Below are 20840 nucleotides of genomic sequence, written 5' to 3' on the forward strand. Positions count from 1 at the left end.
TTACAGCAGTTACCTAACTGCTCTGTGCCTCAGTTTCCTTGTCTATAAAGTGGAGATAGTAACAGTACTCACCTCATATGGTGGTTGTGAGGGCTAAATGAGTTAATACAACTAAGCAGTATACAACAGTGGCTGGCTTATAGGAAGCACTTCATAAATACTACCTACAGTTATAATAATAATTATTATCATGTACTTTTAAATTTTTAATTGCTACATTGTGTTCTGAAGAATGTATGTACAATTTCTTTATTCCATCCAAGGGCGTTCAAGAGGATCTGTTTCCTCTGTTATTTAAAACAGCACTTGATCCTCAGTCCTTTAATTTTTTGTCATTCTGACAGTATTTCATTTTAATTTTCATTTTTCTTGATTAAGATTGAACATCTGTCCACATACATGTTTGGTCACATATTTCTTCTGTCATTTGCCCTTTTATTGTCTTTCTTCATTTTTTTCTAATGGATTGAATGTATTTTCTATAAAAAAAATTTTTTTTGTGGTACAAGTCACATAATATAAAACATACTATTTTAACCATATTTAACTGTACAGTTCAGTGGCACAAAGTACACTCACATTTTTGTGCTAATTGAATGTTTTTCCTTATCTGTTTTTCATATTTTTACCTATATTCTGGATTAATCTGGGTAATTGTTTTCTTCTAGTCTGTCATTTGTCTCTTAGCTTTGTATATGCTGTGTTTTGTCACACAGAGGGTTTTCTTCTCTGTTTTTTCCAAACAGCCTTATTGAAATACAATTAACATACAATAAACTGCATATATTTAAAGTACAAGTTGTTTCTGTTGTTCCATGCTATGATAACTGGGGGCTACTGTATTAAATGGCAAATTTATGTTTCTGGTTAGGTATTTAAAAATAACTTTATACAATAAAATAAACAATTATAGTTAGGAGGAAGACTTACATATAAATAATTTTTCTTATCAATTGAAGTACCAAGACATTTTAAATATTATCAATTTTCTAATGAAAAATTATGTATCTAGATTAGATTATACAGTTCTATTCAGGTTTTCTACACATTTACCAAGTGTCTTTTACATGCCAACTATTAAGTAAATGGTGGTGAGAAAGAGATATGGCCCTTCCATCACAGAGCTTAATGGTTTCTTAGGGGAGTCAGAAATTTAACAAGTGATCTTAAGTGAGCTGTATGTTAGAACACACATTAAGGGAGTGGTATGGGAATACATTTCAGGGTTATGGGGTGTGAGCTGGGAAAATACTAACATGGTATGATTCCTGGGAGACATGCTACTTCACCTCTTTCTGTTATCTTAAAATCATACTGATCACAGCAACCTTTTATTGACAACTCAGTCATAATTATGAACATTCACTATTATACTATGCTATAACACTGTTTTTCTATCTCCTCTCACACTGAATCCTGCATAAAGCAAGATATTTCTATGTAAACATTTTTATAACACTTCAAATTATGGAAAACTAAGGTCACTTAATATTAAAATTCTGTCCCAAAATATGAAGCTATCATAGCATGGAACAACAGCAACAATTTGTACTTTAAATATATGCAGTTTATTGTACGTTAATTATATCTCAATAAATCTGGGGGGAAAAGGGAAGAAAACCCTCTGTATGACAAAACACAGCACATGGTAAATATGATTTTTACCCATTCGTAGGCAACAATCTGAGCCTGATGACTTTGTCTCACTTATGGAAGAACAAAGAATAGAGGCTCTACTTCTTGTGGTAGTGCTGCATAGCTACCGGTCTTTACCGTCTTCATCACCTTGGTACCTCTGAATCTCTGCATTAATTATTTGAGAAGCAAAACAAAAAATTAGCCCCAATGATGTAGTGCTAGTACCCTTCTCAGAGCTGTGATTGAAATGAATGCATGCCTTCTGAGTCTGAAATTTTTTATAGCAACAATTGAACCTTCGGTTAAGGTTCCATTGTCATTTCATGCATTGAAAGGTCACTCCTGGTTTATGGTGTACGGGTTTAGAGTTCGTTATGTTTTCTTCCCAAACCTTGCAAGAAGCTCAGCTGTTTTGCAGTTAATGGCTACTTTTAAGATGTGCTTGGGCTTCCCTGGTGGCGAAGTGATTAAGAGTCCGCCTGCCGATGCAGGGGACACGGGTTCGTGCCCCGGTCCGGGAAGATCCTACATGCCGCGGAGCGGCTGGGCCCGTGAGCCGTGGCCGCTGAGCCTGCGCGTCCGGAGCCTGTGCTCCGCAACGGGAGAGGCCACAGCAGTGAGAGGCCCGCGTACAGCAAAAAAAAAAAATAAATAAAATAAAAAATAAAATAAAATAAAATGTGCTTGATCAAATAATATGAATAAGCAGCTTAAGAAAGAGCCAACCAATTCATTGTACAGCTACTGACAGAAATCCTAGAGCTAAATTGCAAAGATCATGAAATCTTCTTTAAATACTTCAAAGAGAAGCACAATGAAGATAAGGGGATCCTGGCCCGATTAGCTGCAGCTGTCAGATCCTGAAAAATTAGGAATCAACTTTTGACACTTGTAACTGAATCATCCCCCCTTCTAGGTGAGCCCAGGCAAACCTGTGATATTTTTAGAGCCTTTCAAATCACATTACACTCTTTAGAGTTCATAGCAGGACCGAAGGCCCCTAAAATTTCCCAGGAGATGGAACGAAACACAATCAAATCAATTTGGCTCAATTCACTGTAATAGAAGTAGAGTATTATATATGCAGTTTAGGTAATCCCACAACGTTAACCCAAAACGTGAAAACTTTTCATAGACATTTTTTTGAGAGTTAACTGCTTGGACAGCATTTGAAAACCCCATTAGAGATATAGTAACAGCTGCGCGGTGGTGATTTGATTTATAACAGAAGCAGGGAGACCTTGGACGGTATGATTACCTGTGTTTCCCAGATGGATGTTCCTGTACCACAAGTTTCTATTAAGACAGATTTCTACTAGCGTATATCATATTGCTTATTATACACTCTCTCAAGAGAATCAGCAGTTAACTATCCACTACCATATGTGGGTAATTGCATTGTTTATGCTTGGCTTGGTGAGATTTTCTAATTTAAAGTTGGAAACATAATACTAACAGGTTGGAAAAAGGTTTGAGTAGTATTTGTATGTCTATATATATTGCACTTGTTATGATGGGTCATTTGAAAAGACTAACATTTTAGCAGAAAACAAAAGTTGCTCTGTGTTTCTTTCTTTCTTTTTTTTTTTTTGCAGTACGCGGGCCTCTCACTGTTGTAGCCTCTCCTGTTGCGGAGCACAGGCTCCGGACGCGCAGGCCCAGCGGCCATGGCTCACGGGCCGAGCCGCTCCGCGGTATGTGGGATCTTCCCGGACTGGGGCACGAACCCGTGTCCCCTGCATCGGCAGGCAGACTCTCAACCACTGCGCCACCAGGAAAGCCCCCAAAGTTGCTTTAAAACATTTTTTCTTGCCTTTAAACAAATAGCAACTCTGAGACGAGACTTCAGGGAGTCCAAATGATTTATGACATGAAGCATGACTTAAAAGATGGCCTTTTCAGGTTTTCTGCAAGTCTGAATTCAGACAAAATAGAAACACTGACAAATGGGCAAAAAAAAAATATGGCCATTTGGGCATATTCGTTCTACTCTTGAACAGTTGGTGTTATCCATTTCATACCTAACTCTCTTGGGCCTATTTCTGTAGTTTTCTGTGCTTAAAAATCATTTGATGAAATACCTGACAAAGATGTGATTCAGTTAATAAGTGGAAAATAGCATGAATAGTGGACTAACAGGATTTGAGGACAGAAGTATTCATTCTATTCCAGTTTTTCTAACTTTCTGAACTTTGATAAGTTGTATTAATTTCTCTATAGGTTTCTTCCCTGTAAAGGGGAATAGTACTTAAAAAAATGGTTCTTTGTGGTTCTGGACAATATAAAGTACTTATTATATAAAGTCTTCACAGATAATTACTGTGAAAATAGTTTCACACCAGATATTGAGTTGGAAATTTGCAACAGGAGCAGAGATTCTTGTTTCCACATACATATCCAGAATGATGTTTGGAATCCAGTAATACTTTTGAGTTCCAGATTAAGCTTGAAAAGCATTTGTAAATGGTTACATACTTAGGAAAATAAGCTGCCTTGTCCTTTTAAAAAGCTTGCCTAGATCATTACTATTAAAGGTTCTAAAACATATTAAATGGGTAAAGGAGAAAGAAGATCTGTCAAATACCATTTTGATCACAAAGGAGCTGAGTCTGTAAAATTGGTTCTGAAGTCAGAAGCTAGCACTATTAAAACATTAATCTTACTGATCTCAGCATCTAAAATGATGGCTGCTCTTTCATAAATGACAAATTTAGATTACAAATGTGTATTGGACCAAATGACTAGTAATAACTGCTATAATGGGCCTTCCTGCACAATGGCAATCTTTATAGTTCACTTTCATGACAAATTTGCTTGACTGGCCTGCTATAGTGCCCTATTGAAAGCTTTTTCCTTAATATTCCAAGGATTTATTGCTTATCTCCTATGCCAGAGTTCCTTTAAAATATTTTTTAACTTAAATATTTAAGAAATAAATCTCAAAGTATTCACTCATAACCCTACCTGTGCAACACAACAGCTATTTTTATTCTTCATTCTCTCCCAATCTTGGTTCATAGACACATATACAAACATTTTACATAGTTGTACTCAGAGTATGTAGATTTGTAGTTTCTTGCAGTAGTGATTGTTCTGTTTTAGTTCTAAAGAGCATTGTGTCACACCTAGACCTTTACTCTCAACCACTGTGCCACCAGGGAAGCCCTACAATGGTATCTTATTGTGGTTTTAATTTGCATTACTAATTTGATTACAGATGAGGTCAAACGTCTTTTAGTATGCTTATTGGCCATTTTGGATTTTCTTTTCTATGAAGTGACTATTCAAGTATTTTATCCATTTTTCTATTGGATTATTTGCCTTTCTCTCATTGATTTGTAGGTTTAATTCATGTATTTTTGGATACAAATTCTTTATTGGATTAATGTGTTGTAAATATATTCTCCCAACTTATGACTTAGTATTCTTAATTCTTAATATCTTAATATATACTTTGATGAACAAAAGTTCTCAATTTTAGCAAAGTCAAGTTTATCGACATCTATTTTCAGTTTGTGCCTTTTTTTTTATAAGTTTATTTATTTATTTTTGGGTGTGTTCGGTCTTCGTTTCTGTGCGAGGGCTTTCTCCAGTTGCAGCGAGTGGGGGCCACTCTTCATCGCGGTGCGCGGGCCTCTCACTGGCGCGGCCTCTCTTGTTGCGGAGCACAGGCTCCAGACGCGCAGGCTCAGTAGTTGTGGCTCACTGGCCTAGTTGCTCCATGGCATGTGGAATCTTCCCAGACCAGGGCTCGAACTCATGTCCCCTGCATAGGCAGGCAGATTCTCAACCGCTGTGCCACCAGGGAAGCCCAGTTTGTGCTTTTTTGTGTGTTTTATTTAATAAATCCTTTACTATCTCAATAATCATAGTAATATTTTCCTATATTCTAGATTTTTAGTTCTGTCTTTCACATATAAGTCTGTAATACAGTTGGAATTGATTTTTATGTGTTATGAAGTAAGGGGTCCAATAATTGAATATTCTATTCTTTTTTTTAATTGAAGTATAGTTGTTAGTCTCAGTGTTAGTTTCAGTTGTACAGCAAAGTGATTCAGTTATATATATATTCTTCAGATTCTTTTCCATTATAGGTTATTACAAGATAGTAAATACATTTCCCTGTGCTATACAGTAAATCCATGTTATCTATTTTATATATAGTGGTGTGTACCTGTTAATTTCATAGTCCTAATGTACCGTGCCCCCACCCCTTCAGTAACCATAAGTTTGTTTTCTGTGTCTACGAGTCTGTTTCTATTTTGTAAATGAGTTCGTTTGTATCATATTTTAGATTCCACATGTAAGTGATATCATATGATATTTGTCTTTCTCTGTCTGACTTACTTCACTTAGTATGATAATCTCTAGGTCCATCCATGTTGCTGCAAATGGTAGTATTTCATTCTTTGGTATTCATAGTATTTTATTCTATGGCTGAGTAATATTCCATCATGTATATATACCACATCTTCTTTATCCATTAATCTGTTGATGGATGCTTAGGTTGCATCCATGTCTTGGCTATTGTAAATACTGGTGCTATGAACATTGGGGTGCATGTGTCTTTTTTTAAATTTTTATTTATTTATTTTTGGCTGCATTGGGTCTTCGTTGCTGTGTGTGGGCCCCCTCTAGCTGCAGCGAGCGGGGGAGCTACTCTTCGTTGCGGTGCACGGGCCTCTTACTGCGGTGGCCTCTCCTGTTGTGGAGCACGGGCTCTAGGCGCGTGGGCTCAGCAGTTGTGGCTTGCGGGCTCTAGCGCACAGGCTCAGTAGTTGTGGCACACGGGCCTAGCTGCCCCGTGGCATGCGGGATCCTCCCGGACCAGGGCTTGAACCTGTGTCCCCTGCACTGGCAGGCGGACCCTCAACCACTGCGCCACCAGGGAAGCCCCATGTGTCTTTTTGAATCAGAGTTCCCTCTGGATATATACCCAGGAGTGGGATTGCTGGATCATATGGTAACTCTATTTTTAGTTTTTTATGGAACCTCCATACTGTTCTCCATAGTGGCTGTATCAATTTACATTCCCACCAACAGTGTAGGAGGGTTCCCTTTTCTCCACACCCTCTCCAGCATTTATTATTTGTAGAGTTTTTGATGATGGCCATTCTAACTGGTGTGAGGTGATACCTCATTGTAGTTTTGATTTGCATTTCTCTAATAATTAGCGATATTGAGCATCTTTTCATGTGCCTGTTGGCCATCTGTATGTCTTCCTTAGAGAAATGTCTATTTAGGTCTTCTGCCCATTTTGTGATTGGATTTTTGGTTTTTTTAATATTGAGCTGTATGAGCTATTTGTATATTTTAGAAATTAAGCCCTTGTCAGCCACATCATTTGCAGATATTTTCTCCCATTCCATAGGTTGTCTTTTCATTTTGTTTATGGTTTCTTTTGCTGTGCAAAAGCTTGTAAGTTTGATTAGGTCTGATTTGTTTCTTTTACTTCTTTTGCCTTGGGAGACCAAACTAAGAAAACATTGCTACAGTTTACGTCAGCGAATGTTTTGCTTATGTTCTCTTGTAGAAGTTTTACGGTGTCATGTCTTATATTTAAGTCTTTAAGCCATTCTGAGTTTATTTTTGTGTATTGTGTGAGGGCTGGGGTAATACAGCTCTCCAGCTTTCCCAGCACCACTTCCTGAAGAGATTGTCCCTTCTCCGTTGTATATTCTTGCTTCCTTTGTTAAAGATTAATTGACCATAGGTGTGTGAATTTATTTCTGGACTCTCTGTTCTGTTCTGCTGATCCATATGTCTTTTTTTGTGCCAATACCATGCTGTTTTGATTACTGTAGCTTTGTAGTATTGTCTGTAGTCTGGGAAGGTTATGCCTCCAGTTTAGTTCTTTTTCCTTAGGATTGCTTTGGCAATTCTGGATCCTTTGTAGTTCCATATAAATTTTAGGATTATTTGTTCTAGTTCTGTGAAAAATGTCATGGGTAATTTAATAGGAATCTCATTGAATCTATAGATTGCTTTGGGTAGTATGGCCATTTTAACAATATTGATTCTTCCAATCCAAGAGCATGGGATATCTTTCCATATTTTGGAATCATCTTCAGTTTCCTTTTTCAGTGTTTTATAGTTCTCAGCATATAGGTCTTTCACCTCCTTGGTTAGGTTTATTCCTAGGTTTTTGTTTGTTTCTTTGTTTGTTTTTTTGGATGTGATTTAATTTTATTTTCTTATTTATTTTATTTTATTTTATTTTTTTGGCCATACCACATGGCTTGTAGGATCTTAGTTCCCTGACCTGGGATTGAACCTGGCCCCTTGGCAGTGAAAGTGTGGAGTCCTAACCACTGGACTGCCAGGGAATTCCCTTGACGTGATTTTAAACAGAATTTTTTTTTAACTTTCTCTTTCTAATATTTCATTGTTAGTGTAAAGAAATACAACAGATTTCTGTATATTAATCTTGTATTCTGCTACCTTGCTGAATTCATTGATGAGTTCTAATAATTTTTGTGTGAAGTCTTTAGGGTTTTCTATGTAGAGTGTCATGTCACCTACATCTAATGACAATTTTACCTCCTCCCTTCCAGTTTGGATACCTTTTATTTCTTTTTCTTGTCTGACTGCTGTGGCTAAGACTTCCAATACTATGTTGAATAAAAGTGGTGAGAGTGAGCATACTTGTTCCAGAATTTAGTGGGAAGGCTTTCAGCTTCTGGGTGTGGGTTTGTCATAAATGGGTTTATTATGTTGAGATATGTCCCCTTCTATACCCACTTTGGTGAGAATTTTTTATCATGAATGGATATTGAATTTTATCAGATGCTTTTTCTACATCTATTTAGATGATCATGTGGTTTTTGTCTTTTCTTTTGTTGATGTGGTGTTATCACATTGATTGATTTGCATATGTTGAACCATCCTTGCATCCCTGGAATGAATCCAACTTGATCATGGTGTATGATCCTTTTTACGTTTTGTTGGATTTGGTTTGCTAATGAGTATTCTCTTCTTTTTCCTCAGATTTATCATGCCAGCAATGTACATAAACAAAATCCCTTTGAGATCGTCAGTAAAAGGTTCCTGAGACCCAAAAGTTTGAAAATCGCTGTTACAGATCCACAAGAAAGGCTCCAATTTAAAAATGAGCCAAAGACAGGCATATCATTTTAAAAAATCCACACAAATACACAATTAACATGGCAAAAAGTGAAGTTCCCTAATAAAGAAATGCAAATAACATATACTATTCTGCTTATTAAATTGACAATTATAAACAGTACTATAAATAGCCTTTGAAGGGCAGTTTGGCAGAAGGTATCAAAACCCAAAAAAAATAAAACTAAGTTAAAGGTTAAAAAAAAAATTTCCTTCTGACCATTTTTGGGAGTATGGCCTATAGAAATTATTAAGAATGTGTCTGAAGATTTAGCTTCAATATTTTTTTGTGTGTGTGTGTGTGGTACATGGGCCTCTCAGTGTTGTGGTCTCTCCCGTTGCGGAGCACAGGCTCCGGACGTGCAGGCTCAGTGGCCATGGCTCACGGGCCTAGCCGCTCTGCGGCGTGTGGGATCTTCCCGGACTGGGGCACAAACCTGTGTCCCCTGCATCGGCAGGTGGACTCTCAACCACTGCGCCACTAGGGGAGCCCCAATATTTTTATCATGGTTTTTTTTTTTCAATAATCTGAAAGTTCAAAAATAACCTAAAATCCAAATGATAGAAAAAACTTCCAATGGAAGAAAATCATGGATAATGCATTTTTTCCCTCTAATTCCTCTAATTCAGTCTAAGGTAATAGAACCCTTAGAGTGCTTTGATGGCCACCTATTGCTTAATTTTATGGAACTGTCATTAATCTGACCCTGACTCCCTTTCCCCTAGGTGGTTTGTCCAGTGAATGCCAAATAATAACCAATTAGCATAGAGCACATTGAGTAATCGGTAGGTTTGTTCTTTCACCAAAAACATTTATAGCTTTTAGCTTTTAAAAATAGTTGCAGAGCACAGCAAGATAGAGAAGGGGAAGATTGGCCTAGATAATACAGAGGATAGCAGATGAACAGGATTGATTTCATTTTGGGCACTTTGCCCAGGACACTTTTAATAGAACATATAGTTAGTCTGGGGATTCTGAATCTGTAGTTATGTCAGGCTTACACATTTATTCTTTAAAAGGAAAAATTGCAAGTAATTAGATTCTAGGTACATTGGTATGACTTAAATTTTTTAAACTGTTTCTATAATACAGCCATTGATAATTTGCTTTTTATGGGCTGGATTCCTTAATATTAAAACTAACTCAGTCATGAATAGAAAAATATTTTGAACTTCCTTCATCTAAAACACAATGTATTCCTCATTTCTTTCAAAATTTAAGTCAAGTTTAAAAAAGATGTCTAAACTAGGAGTTAGAGGGTTATTTTTATGTGAAGAATGCTTAATCTTGCTATTTTTAAGGACTTTGTATATTCAGGAATCAATCAACCTAAATTTTAGAAATGTTCTCCTTCCTATTTTGCTACCTTACAATTTATAATTGCTGACCTTAGATTTAGCCTTTAAAATTAGGAGGTAAAATACCATATGATAATAGAGCTTGCATTGGGATCGTGGCTTTGAGTGAATTTTTTCCTTTTTTCTGTTTTCTAATATTTCAGTAATACATTCATTACTTTTATTATTTATAAAATTATTTATAATCCCCCCAATTATCCTTGTAAAGAATTGGGCATTTAAAAGGCTAAGATTTTCAAAGAATTTTCTCATATTAGGTAATATGGAGGCTTACTTTTGTTTTGAAGTGATGCGTTTAAGTATAATAAGCCAGATTCTTACTATGAACATTTTTAAAATAATGTAGTTAATAAAAGGTTGGAGCAGAAAAAATTATTTTATGTAGTAAAAATTCTTAATACTAATGGTACATAAGAGAAAGTGATTTTTTTATGTGTTATGTTCTGTTTCAGAAATACCAGAAAATTTTCACATTTGCTTCTCATATTAAGCAATACTTTTAATGAGCCAGTGCCTTGGGACCTTTACACCTGCTGTTTCCTCTACTTGGAATGCTCTTCCTTGCTTCTTCCTCCTTCCTCTAATGTATTCCTGCTACTTCAGTCTTGGCTTAAATTATTTTTGAGAAACTTGTCAAAACCCACCTCCCTAAAATCCGACCCCACATTTCCTACCTTCATCACAACCCAGTTTAAACTCCTGTTAGTTATTCTCAGGGCCCCTTCACTGCTTCATAATGTTCACCGTGGTTGTGAACATCAGTTCTATGTTTATTTCCCCCACTATTCCTTAAGCCTGATGAGGGCAGGACACGTGAGCATCTTGTTTAGCATTGTATTCTCTGCGTCTGGCACAGTGCCTAGTACATAATAGTTAATAAATAGTACTTGTCAAATGAATTCCTTTAAATATTCACTTCACTTGCTTTTCCAAACTCTTCTTGGTATTATTTAATAATGGGGTCTTTCCATTAGAGTAGTTATAACTTTAATATCATTAGTAGGTAAATAGCTGAATTAAGCAACTATGAGTTCCCACTAATTTGGAATATTTTTAGCTTTTTAACATTTGGGATGAGCTTCAGATGCTTCTTAGGGTTTATGGTCACAGTACCTTTCTTAAATGATAAATAGTAGCTACAAGTGTTGACTATTCTGGTTGGCTATTTTAACCCCAGTAGATCCAGTGCCACCAATATAGTGCAGTACATGAGAGATATCATGATAAGACCACAACCAGAAATGGTCTTCTACTTTCTTCTTCTTCATTTTTAATATTTCTTTAGTTATTTACTTTGGCTGCGCCAGATCTTAGTTGCGGCATGCAGACTTCTTAGTTGCAGCATGCATGCGGGATCTAGTTCCCTGACCAGAGATTGAACCCCGGCCCCCTGCATTGGGAGCATGGAGTGTTACCCACCGAACCACCAGGGAAGTCCCTTCTTCTTTTTAACCTTTTTACTTTTATAGTGTTGAAGTTTCTGTTTTCCTAATCCTTATTTGTAAAGCCCAAAATAAATAGCTTTTGTATAATGATTTACAGTGTTTAATGGGTCCAAAAAATAAAAACATACACAAAGTATTTTAACTGAACAGTTAGTCTTTCCAACTTTTCTAATAAAACTAAGTTATTATTATGTACTTGTGACCCACATGTAGGATGGTAGAAAAGAAAATTTTTCTAATGCACTGAGGTTATATATATTTAGCAACTACTTTTCTACTTACTAAACTACATGTTATGTTCTTTTACAGTTGAAACGATATGTCAGTAAACTTCGAAGCAAGAGTACAGTTTTCAAAAAGAAGCATCAGATAATAGCTGAATTTAAAGCTGAATTTGGTCTCTTGCAGAGGACAGAAGAACTTCTTAAGCAACGTCATGAAAATATTCAACATCAACTGGTAATACAGTGTTATCTTGGGGTTCTAAAAGTACAAATGCCAGGAGGTTTATAGGTTATAGCTTTTTACTGAGGTCATTGTTTTTATTAGAAAAACCATAAAATTATTCATTTTCTCTGATTAATTACAGAGATGACATAAAAGCTGATTTTTTGTATTTTACTGTAGCAGTAGGCACTAACTTTTTTATGTGTTCTGACTTTGGGGTAATTAATAGAAGTTGAATTCTATTAAGTAGGTTTTTCTTTTGGTTAGCTAGTTAATATGACCAAAATGATCATACCAAGAGATTGACTATAAAATAATTTATTTATCGTGGCCTTCTGGGCAGAAATCTAAGCAGCCACTTCCAAGGAGCTTTGGAAAGAAGTATCCAGGGAGGGTTCTATACGGAAGTTTGCCTGCAGGCTTGTTCCTTATATATTTGTGCCTTGGTTGTCAGAAAAAAAGTTAAACCCAGAGAAATCCCTCTAGCAGCAAAGCTGTTCTCATCGTGGGTACCAGTTCCTCTGAGTTTTCTTGATTTGGCTTTTTTTTTTCTTTTACCCGTGGGGAAATGATTTCATCAGGATATTGGCTTACCAGCTAGCAATAATCTGGTAGAGGTGAATGAAATTTCAACCAGTTGTAATTAGCTGGCAATATGAACTTTTCTGTCTCATGCTGTTGAATATTGTTTGCTTCTAGGGAATTTAAGATTGAAAATTTACAGTGCATCAAACATAGATTCTAACAGCACTAAACATAGATTGTAACAGAACTTTTAAAATTGATATGTAGTAACTTGCATTATTGCTCACTTTAAAATATTTTCTCATTTTCATTGTGATTTCTTTGACCTATGGTTATTGCTTAAAACCAAACATTTGGGGATTTTCTAGTTACCTTTCTGTTATTGATTTCTAGCTTATTTCCGCTGTAACCAGGAAACTTACTCTGTGATTTCAGTCCTTTGAAATTTTTGAATGTTGCATTATGGCCCATTGATCATTGTTCCATGTGCAGTTGAGAAGAATATATATTCTGCAGTTGTGGGGGATGGTGTTTCATAAAAGTCAATTCAGTCCAGTACTTTAACCATGATACTCAAATCTTCCATGTTTCTTTTTTTTTTTTTTTAACATCTTTATTGGAGTATAATTGCTTTACAATGGTATGTTAGTTTCTGCTTTATAACAGAGTGAATCAGCTATACGTATACATATATCCCCATATCTCCTCCCTCTTGCGTCTCCCTCCCACCCTCCCTATCCCACCCCTCTAGGTGCTCAGAAAGCACGGAGCTAATCTCCCTGTGCTATGCAGCTGCTTCCCACTAGCTATCGATTTTACATTTGGTAGTGTATATATGTCCATGACACTCTCTCACTTCGTCCCAGCTTACCCTTCCCTCTCCCCGTGTCCTCAAGTCCATTCTCTACATCTGCGTCTTTATTCCTGTCCTGCTGCTAGGTTCTTCAGGACCTTTTTTTTTTTTTAATGATTCCATATATATGTGTTAGCATACGATATTTGTTTGTCTCTTTCTGACTTACTTCACTCTGTATGACAGACTCTAGGTCCATCCACCTCACTACAAATAACTCAATTTCGTTTCTCTTTATGGCTGAGTAATATTCCATTATATATATGTGCCACATCTTCTTTATCCGTTAATCTGTCAATGAACACTTAGGTTGCTTCCATGTCCTGGCTATTGTAAATAAAGCTGCAGTGGACATTCTGGTACATGACTCTTTTTGAATTATAGTTTTCTCAGGGTATATGCCCAGTAGTGGGATTGCTGGGTCATATGGTAATTCTGTTTTTAGTTTTTTAAGGAACCTCCATACTGTTCTCCATAGTGGCTGTATCAATTTACATTCCCACCAACAGTGCAAGAGGGCTCCCTTTTCTCCACACCCTCTCCAGCGTTTATTGTTTGTAGATTTTTTTTTTTTTTTTTTTTTTTTTTTTTTTTTTTTTTTTTTTTTGCGGTAGGCGGGCCTCTCACTGTTGTGGCCTCTCCCCTTGCAGAGCACAGGCTCCGGATGCGCAGGCTCAGCAGCCATGGCTCACGGGCCCAGCCGCTCTGCGGCATGTGGGATCTTCCCAGACCGGGGCACGAACCCGTGTCCCCTGCATCGGCAGGCGGACTCTCAACCACTGCGCCACCAGGGAAGCCCTGTTTGTAGATTTTTTGATGATGGCCATTCTGACTGGTGTGAGGTGATACCTCATTTTAGTTTTGATTTGCATTTCTCTAATGATTAGTGATGTTGAGCATTCTTTCACGTGTTTGTTGGCTATCTGTATGTCTTCTTCGGAGAAATGTCTATTTAGGTCTTCTGCCCATTTTTGGATTGGGTTGTTTGTCTTTTTGATATTGAGCTGCATGAGCTGCTTGTAAATTTTGGAGATTAATCCTTTGTCAGTTGCTTCATTTGCAAATATTTCCTCCCTTTCTGAGGGTTGTCTTTTCGTCTTGTTTATGGTTTCCTTTGCTGTGCAAAAGCTTTGAAGTTTCATTAGGTCCCATTTGTTTATTTTGATTTTCATTTCTCTAGGAAGTGGGTCAAAAAGGATCTTGCTGTGATTTATGTCATAGAATGTTCTGCCTATGTTTTCCTCTAAGAGTTTTATAGTGTCTGGCCTTATATTTTTGTCTTTAATCCATTTTGAGTTTATTTTTGTGTATGGTGTTAGGGAGTGTTCTAATTTCATTCTTTTACATGTAGCTGTCCAGTTCTCCCAGCACCACTTATTGAAGAGGCTGTCTTTTCTCCATTGTATATTCTTGCCTCCTTTATCAAAAATAAGGTGACCATATGTGTGTGGGTTTACCTCTGGGCTTTCTATCCTGTTCTATTGATCTATATTTCTGTTTTTGTGCCAGTACCATACTGTCTTGATTACTGTAACTTTGTAGTGTAGTCTGAAGTCAGGGAGCCTGATTCCTCCAGCTCCGTTTTTCTTTCTCAAGTTTGCTTTCACTATTCGGGGTCTTTTTGTTTCCATACAAATTGTGAATTTTTTTTGTTCTAGTTCTGTGAAAAACGCCATTGGTAGTTTGATAGGGATTGCATTGAATCTGTAGATTGCTTTGGGTAGTATAGTCATTTTCACAATGTTGATTCTTCCAATCCAAGAACATGGTATATCTCTCCATCTGTTTGTATCATCTTTAATTTCTTTCATCAGTGCCTTATACTTTTCTGCATGCAGGTCTTTTGTCTCCCTAGGTAGGTTTATTCCTAGATATTTTATTCTTTTTGCTGCAGTGGTAAATGGGAGTGTTTCCTTAATTTCTCTTTCAGATTTTTCATCATTAGTGTATAGGAATGCAAGAGATTCCTGTGCATTAATTTTGTAGCCTACTACTTTACCAAATTCATTGATTAGCTCTAGTAGTTTTCTGGTAGCATCTTTAGGATTCTCTCTGTATAGTATCATGTCATCTGCAAACAGTGACAGCTTTACTTCTTCTTTTCCGATTTGGATTCCTTTTATTTCTTTTTCTTCTCTGATTGCTGTGGCTAAAACTTCCAAAACTATGTTGAATAATAGTGGTGAGAGTGGGCAACCTTGTCTTGTTCCTGATCTTAGTGGAAATGGTTTCAGTTTTTCACCATTGAGAACGATGTTGGCTGTGGGTTTGTCATATATGGCCTTTATTATGTTGAGTTTATTTCCTTCTATGCCTACTTTCTGGAGGGTTTTTATCATAAATGGGTGTTGAATTTTTTGAAAGCTTTTTCTGCATCTCTTGAGATTATCATATGGTTTTTATCCTTCAATTTGTTAATATGGTGTATCACATTGATTGATTTGAGTATATTAAAGAGTCCTTGCATTCCTGGGATAAACCCCACTTGATCATGGTGTATGATCCTTTTAATGTGCTGTTGGATTCCGTTTGCTAGTATTTTGCTGAGGATTTTTGAATCTATGTTCATCAGTGATACTGGCCTGTAGTTTTCTTTCTTTGTGACATCTTTGTCTAGTTTTGGTATCAGGGCGATGGTGGCCTCATAGAATGAGTTTGGGAGTGTTCCTCTCTCTGCTATATTTTGGAAGAGTTTGAGAAGGATAGGTGTTAGCTCTTCTCTAAATGTCTGATAGAATTCTCCTGTGAAGCCATCTGGTCCTGGGCTTTTGTTTGTTGGAAGATTTTTAATCACAGTCTAAGTTTTAGTGCTTGTGATTGGTCTGTTTATATTTTCTATTTCTTCCTGGTTCAATCTTGGAAGGTTGTGCTTTTCTAAGAATTTGTCCATTTCCTCCAGGTTGTCCATTTTATTGGCATATAGTTGCTTGTAGTAATCTCTCATGATCCTTTGTATTTCTGCAGTGTCAATTGTTACTTCTCCTTTTTCATTTCTAATTCTATTGATTTGAGTGTTCTCCCTTTTTTTCTTGATGAGTCTCGTTAATGGTTTATCAATTTTGTTTATCTTCTCAAAGGACCAGCTTTTAGTTTTATTGATCTTTGCTATTGTTTCCTTCATTTCTTTTCCATTTATTTCTGATCTGATCTTTATGATTTCTTTCCTTCTGCTAACTTTGGGGGTTTTTTTGTTCTTCTTTCTCTGCTTGCGTTAGGTGTAAGGTTAGGTTGTTTATTTGAGATGTTTCTTGTTTCTTGAGGTAGGATTGTATTGCTATAAACTTCCCTCTTCAAACTGCTTTTGCTGCATCCCATAGGTTTTGGGTTGTCGTGTTTTTATTGTCATGTATCTCTAGGTATTTTTTGATTTCCTCTTTGATTTCTTCAGTGATCTCTTGGTTATTAAGCAGTGTATTGTTTAGCCTCCATGTATTCATGTTTCTATTTATATTTTCATCTGCTTATTCCATCAGTTATTGAAAAAGATGTTTTAAAGTATCTATGATCGGGCTTCCCTGGTGGCGCAGTGGTTGAGAGTCCGCCTGCTGATGCAGGGGACATGGGTTCGTGCCCCGGTCCGGGAAGATGCCACATGCCACGGAGCGGCTAGGCCCGTGAGCCATGGCCGCTGAGGCTGCTCGTCTGGAGCCTGTGCTCCGCAACGGGAGAGGCCACAACAGTGAGAGACCCACGTACTGCAAAAAAAAAAAAAAAAAAAAAGCTATAATCTTTATCCTTTTAGTTCCATCAGTTTTTGCTTTACATCTTTTCTTAAGCTGGGTTCCTTAGAAGCAGAGCCTGAGAGGGGACTACTTGGTGCAAGTGATTTACTGAGGGGGGGAGTACCTTCAGAAGAAAGGGAATGAGGGAAACTGATGGAGCAGCAGAAAAAAGCCAAGCAAGGATGTATCCCCAACTGAAAACAGCTTCATTTTGATCCCATGAAGAACTTTGGAGCACACATTGCACCATGGAGTTGATTCCACCTTGAGGCAAGGGGGCTGGCCTTTTATCCTCCCATATCAGTCAGTCATTGGCTATGGCACGGTATCACCTTCTAGATGAGGCAGCCCCCATTGGGTTAAGGGCATGTTCTGGAGAAGGGGGCGTCTGTGAGCCATTAGCAGTCAACGCTCATTGCAGCGTGCAGGTGAGGTTTGAGCAGAGCACCAACAACATCCACTCTAAGCCACCCCTTGACCTACTGAGATCTACTTGTTTCTCACATTGAAGTCAATCCATCCTGGTATAGTGTATACAGGATTACAGTTGGTCAAAAGTTCTAGGAAAATGGGAGGGTTAGGAGGACAAATGAAAACTCTCTTTGCTTCATTTGGGCCCAAGGACATAATTGATACTCAGTATCTCCTTCCTCTGCCATCCATCCTAGATTCCCCACACCTTTGGCTAGCACCTCCAGTGGTCTATCAGGGGTCCCCAACTCCTGGGCCATGGACTGGTACTGGTCTGCAGCCTGTTAGGAACTGGGCCGCACAGCAGGAGGTCAGCGGTGGGCGAGCCAGCGAAGCTTCATCTGCCGCTCCCCGTCGCTGGCATTACCACCTGGACCATCCCCCCGACCCCCACCCTCCGCCGTCTGTGGAAAAATTGTCTTCCACAAACCTGGTCCCTGGTGCCAAAAAGGTTGGGACTGCTGGATGACTCAATTGGTGGGATGACTCAGTCCCTCATTCTTAAGAGGTATGAGATTCTAGTACAATGCCCTTATCAGGCTGTGGTTGCTAAACTTACCCATTTACTGTTAAAACTGGGCATGAGAGTACCAAGATATGCCCTAATGGATCACCTGAATGCCAAACTTATTCCTATCTGTCCCTCATTATATAGCAGCATCTGTATATCCTTAACATGTTCTGCCAATAAATCGCTCTTTTCTTTGCCTGCTGGTCTGTGGGCATGAGGAGCCCAAGTGACAAGATGGTAAGCAGAGCATTAAGTTTAAAGGGCTTCTCAATGTGCCTTCTGGTGGAAGCATGTGCCTTATGGAAACCAGAACATTTATACCCACAGAGCCTAAAGTTGTCAAGAAGGGAAGCATAATTCCCTGTGGATGAGTGGGAATTCTGGTGAGTGATAACACTCATACTTTCATCTCATGGTTCCAAGACCCATGTAATTTTGGGTCTTTGGATCTATTTGGAACACAACACCATGTAATGGGCATTGGTTTAAGATATACACTCCATCATGAAGAACAGAACTTATCTTCACAGGCCATGAATTCCAAGCTGGCACCTTAGCTGTACGTTCATAGGGCCCTTCCACTATTCAGTCAGCCCATTAGCTTTCTGGATGGTGTGTGGTACAGTGACTGAATCCTGTGGTCATGTTCCCATCGCCATACCTACTTTGCCATAAAGTAGGTCCCTTGGTCTCAGGTGATACTATGTGGGATTCCACATCAGTAGACCAGACATTCTGAGCCTTTGGATAGTGGTGCTGCCTAAAGCACTGTGGGCAAGAAAAACAAACCCTTACCCAGAATATGGGTCAGTCTCATTCAGGATGAAGTGTTGTTCTTTTCAAGGTAGAAAGAATCTGGTGTTATCAAATTGCCACTAAGTAGATGATCAGTTTCCTCAGGGGATGATTCCATACCCAGAACTCAGGATTGGTCTCTGTTGCTGCCAGCTCAGACACTTGGCAGTAGCATTAGCTAGATGAGCATTAGTGAGAGAGCCCATGTTATTTGGTCCATACTTAGCCTCCATCTCTGCCAACATAGCCATTCTGTTCATGAGCCCATTGTCCACACCCTGGGTGGCCAATGACAGAGGCTGGCTGACATCTACTGTCAGCCTTTTTGGCCTTTTTGGAAAGACCAAATCATCCTTTCCACTCGGCTGCTGAGTGCCTCTTCTGCTGTGGACATTGTCCAGTGGCCATATACATGTGATGAAGAGATCTTCACACTTAGTGTTAACTCTTATAGCTCGATCCAAATGCCTCTCCCCGAGACCTCCTTGTCCCCAGTCATTCAGTCTTGCTATCTTGCTTCCTCCAGGCCCCTGACCCAACAAGCTAAGCCATTTGCCACTACCCAGAAGATAAAAGATAATCTGGGGTGCTAAGGTTCTCAAGTGAGCCTATCCAGTTATCCCCATTTCAGACTCAGCACTCTTTCCCTTCCCTCTCAGAGCCCTGACTTTGACATAGGATACGTTCAGCCTTCTCTGAAGTTTGGCCAGTCTCACAATTTAAGTCCTGTCCGTGGTTTTCAGCTCTCTCTGCCCCATAGCCACAGGAAATGAGGGTTTCTTTAAAGCTCCTAAGGAGGTTCTCTGACTTATCACTTTGCTTTAAATTACTGATTAATGGATTTGAGCCTGTCATTTGAGCTTAGCAACAGCCACCCCAATTTCATAGTCCTTATAGTTACTATTTCTTCATGCTTCTCGAACACCAGCAACACTGTACCAGCTAGTATGTTCCTGTGATAGTTGAGGTCCTCCAAGAAGCATATGCCCAGATTGGATTAGATGTACAAGAGATTTATCGGAGGAAGCCTTTGTGAAGGGTAAAGGGAATTGAGCAGCAGGCGGCAGGGAAAGCCTTTAGGCTCTAAATGCCTTTAGGCTCTTCTGTGAAGGAAGAAGAAGGAAGGAGGATTGGAGAGGAAGAGCCTTAGGCTGTAAGCACAGTTTTAAGGAAGTTTTGGTTGGGATGATGGGGAGTTCCTGAGCCAGTCACCAATTAGAGGATTTCCCAGTCAGGCAGGAATGGGTCAGCCTCTGGCTGGGAACAGCCTGGGGGAAGCATGGCCTTGGTGTGATGGTGGATCCAGAGGGGCAGCAGTTATGGCTGTCAGTCAGCTTTGTTCCTCTCAGCAAACTCTCTTGAAGGAGAGTCAAGCCTTCCATTGTCATGCCCACCATAATCCCTTCCACCTATATTCTGCCCTAGTTCACCAGCCTTAGCAATTGTACTGCTATAACATGCCTAGGACTAACGATACTCTGCTTGCCCCCAATGATAGGGCTCTCAGTTCCATTCACCCTATGAGTGATCCTACCTTAGAAGCCCATCCTTGTAGTTTGGTCAGGTTCTCTAGAAGCAGAACCGGAAACAAGAATTCTTATTCCTCCTCATATGATAAATTCAGTGAGTGCTCTTAGGAAAAAAGATGAAGCAAGAGGAAAAAGTGGATTCAGCTGGAGTCCAATTTCATTCTGATTGCATAAGGAGCTCTGGAGCATAAATTGCATCACAAAGTTGGTCTCATCTTTAGGCAGGAGGGCTACCCCTTTGGACCCCTGTGTCAGTCAGTAATTTGCTATGGACTCTCTTACTACCACCCAAGAAGTAGTGTGATACAGTTCCTGGTAAACCAGGGGTACACTTTGAAGAAGGGACAGCTGTAAACCATCAAAATACCGATTCTCACAACAGCTGGGGGATGGTACACTGACACAGTAAGCAGAGCAGGGCAG

General features: G+C 38.7%; 1 protein-coding gene across 6 annotated transcripts in view; it reads left to right on the forward strand.

Annotated features, from left to right (window-relative positions):
• IFT81 (intraflagellar transport 81) overlaps positions 1–20840 on the forward strand; it is a 192638-nt gene that overhangs the window by 144120 nt on the left and 27678 nt on the right. For 5 of the 6 annotated variants that reach the window (XM_081253180.1, XM_081253178.1, XM_081253183.1 and 2 more), the window contains one exon: positions 11874–12023. In XM_081253180.1, coding sequence (XP_081109306.1) covers positions 11874–12023 — 150 coding nt within the window. The remainder of the gene's footprint in view (positions 1–11873; positions 12024–20840) is intronic. The other variant, XM_081253182.1, reaches the window with a different exon arrangement.

The sequence above is a fragment of the Mesoplodon bidens genome (genome assembly GCF_964165515.1).
Source record: "Mesoplodon bidens genome assembly, chromosome: 13".
Lineage (NCBI taxonomy): Eukaryota > Metazoa > Chordata > Mammalia > Artiodactyla > Ziphiidae > Mesoplodon > Mesoplodon bidens.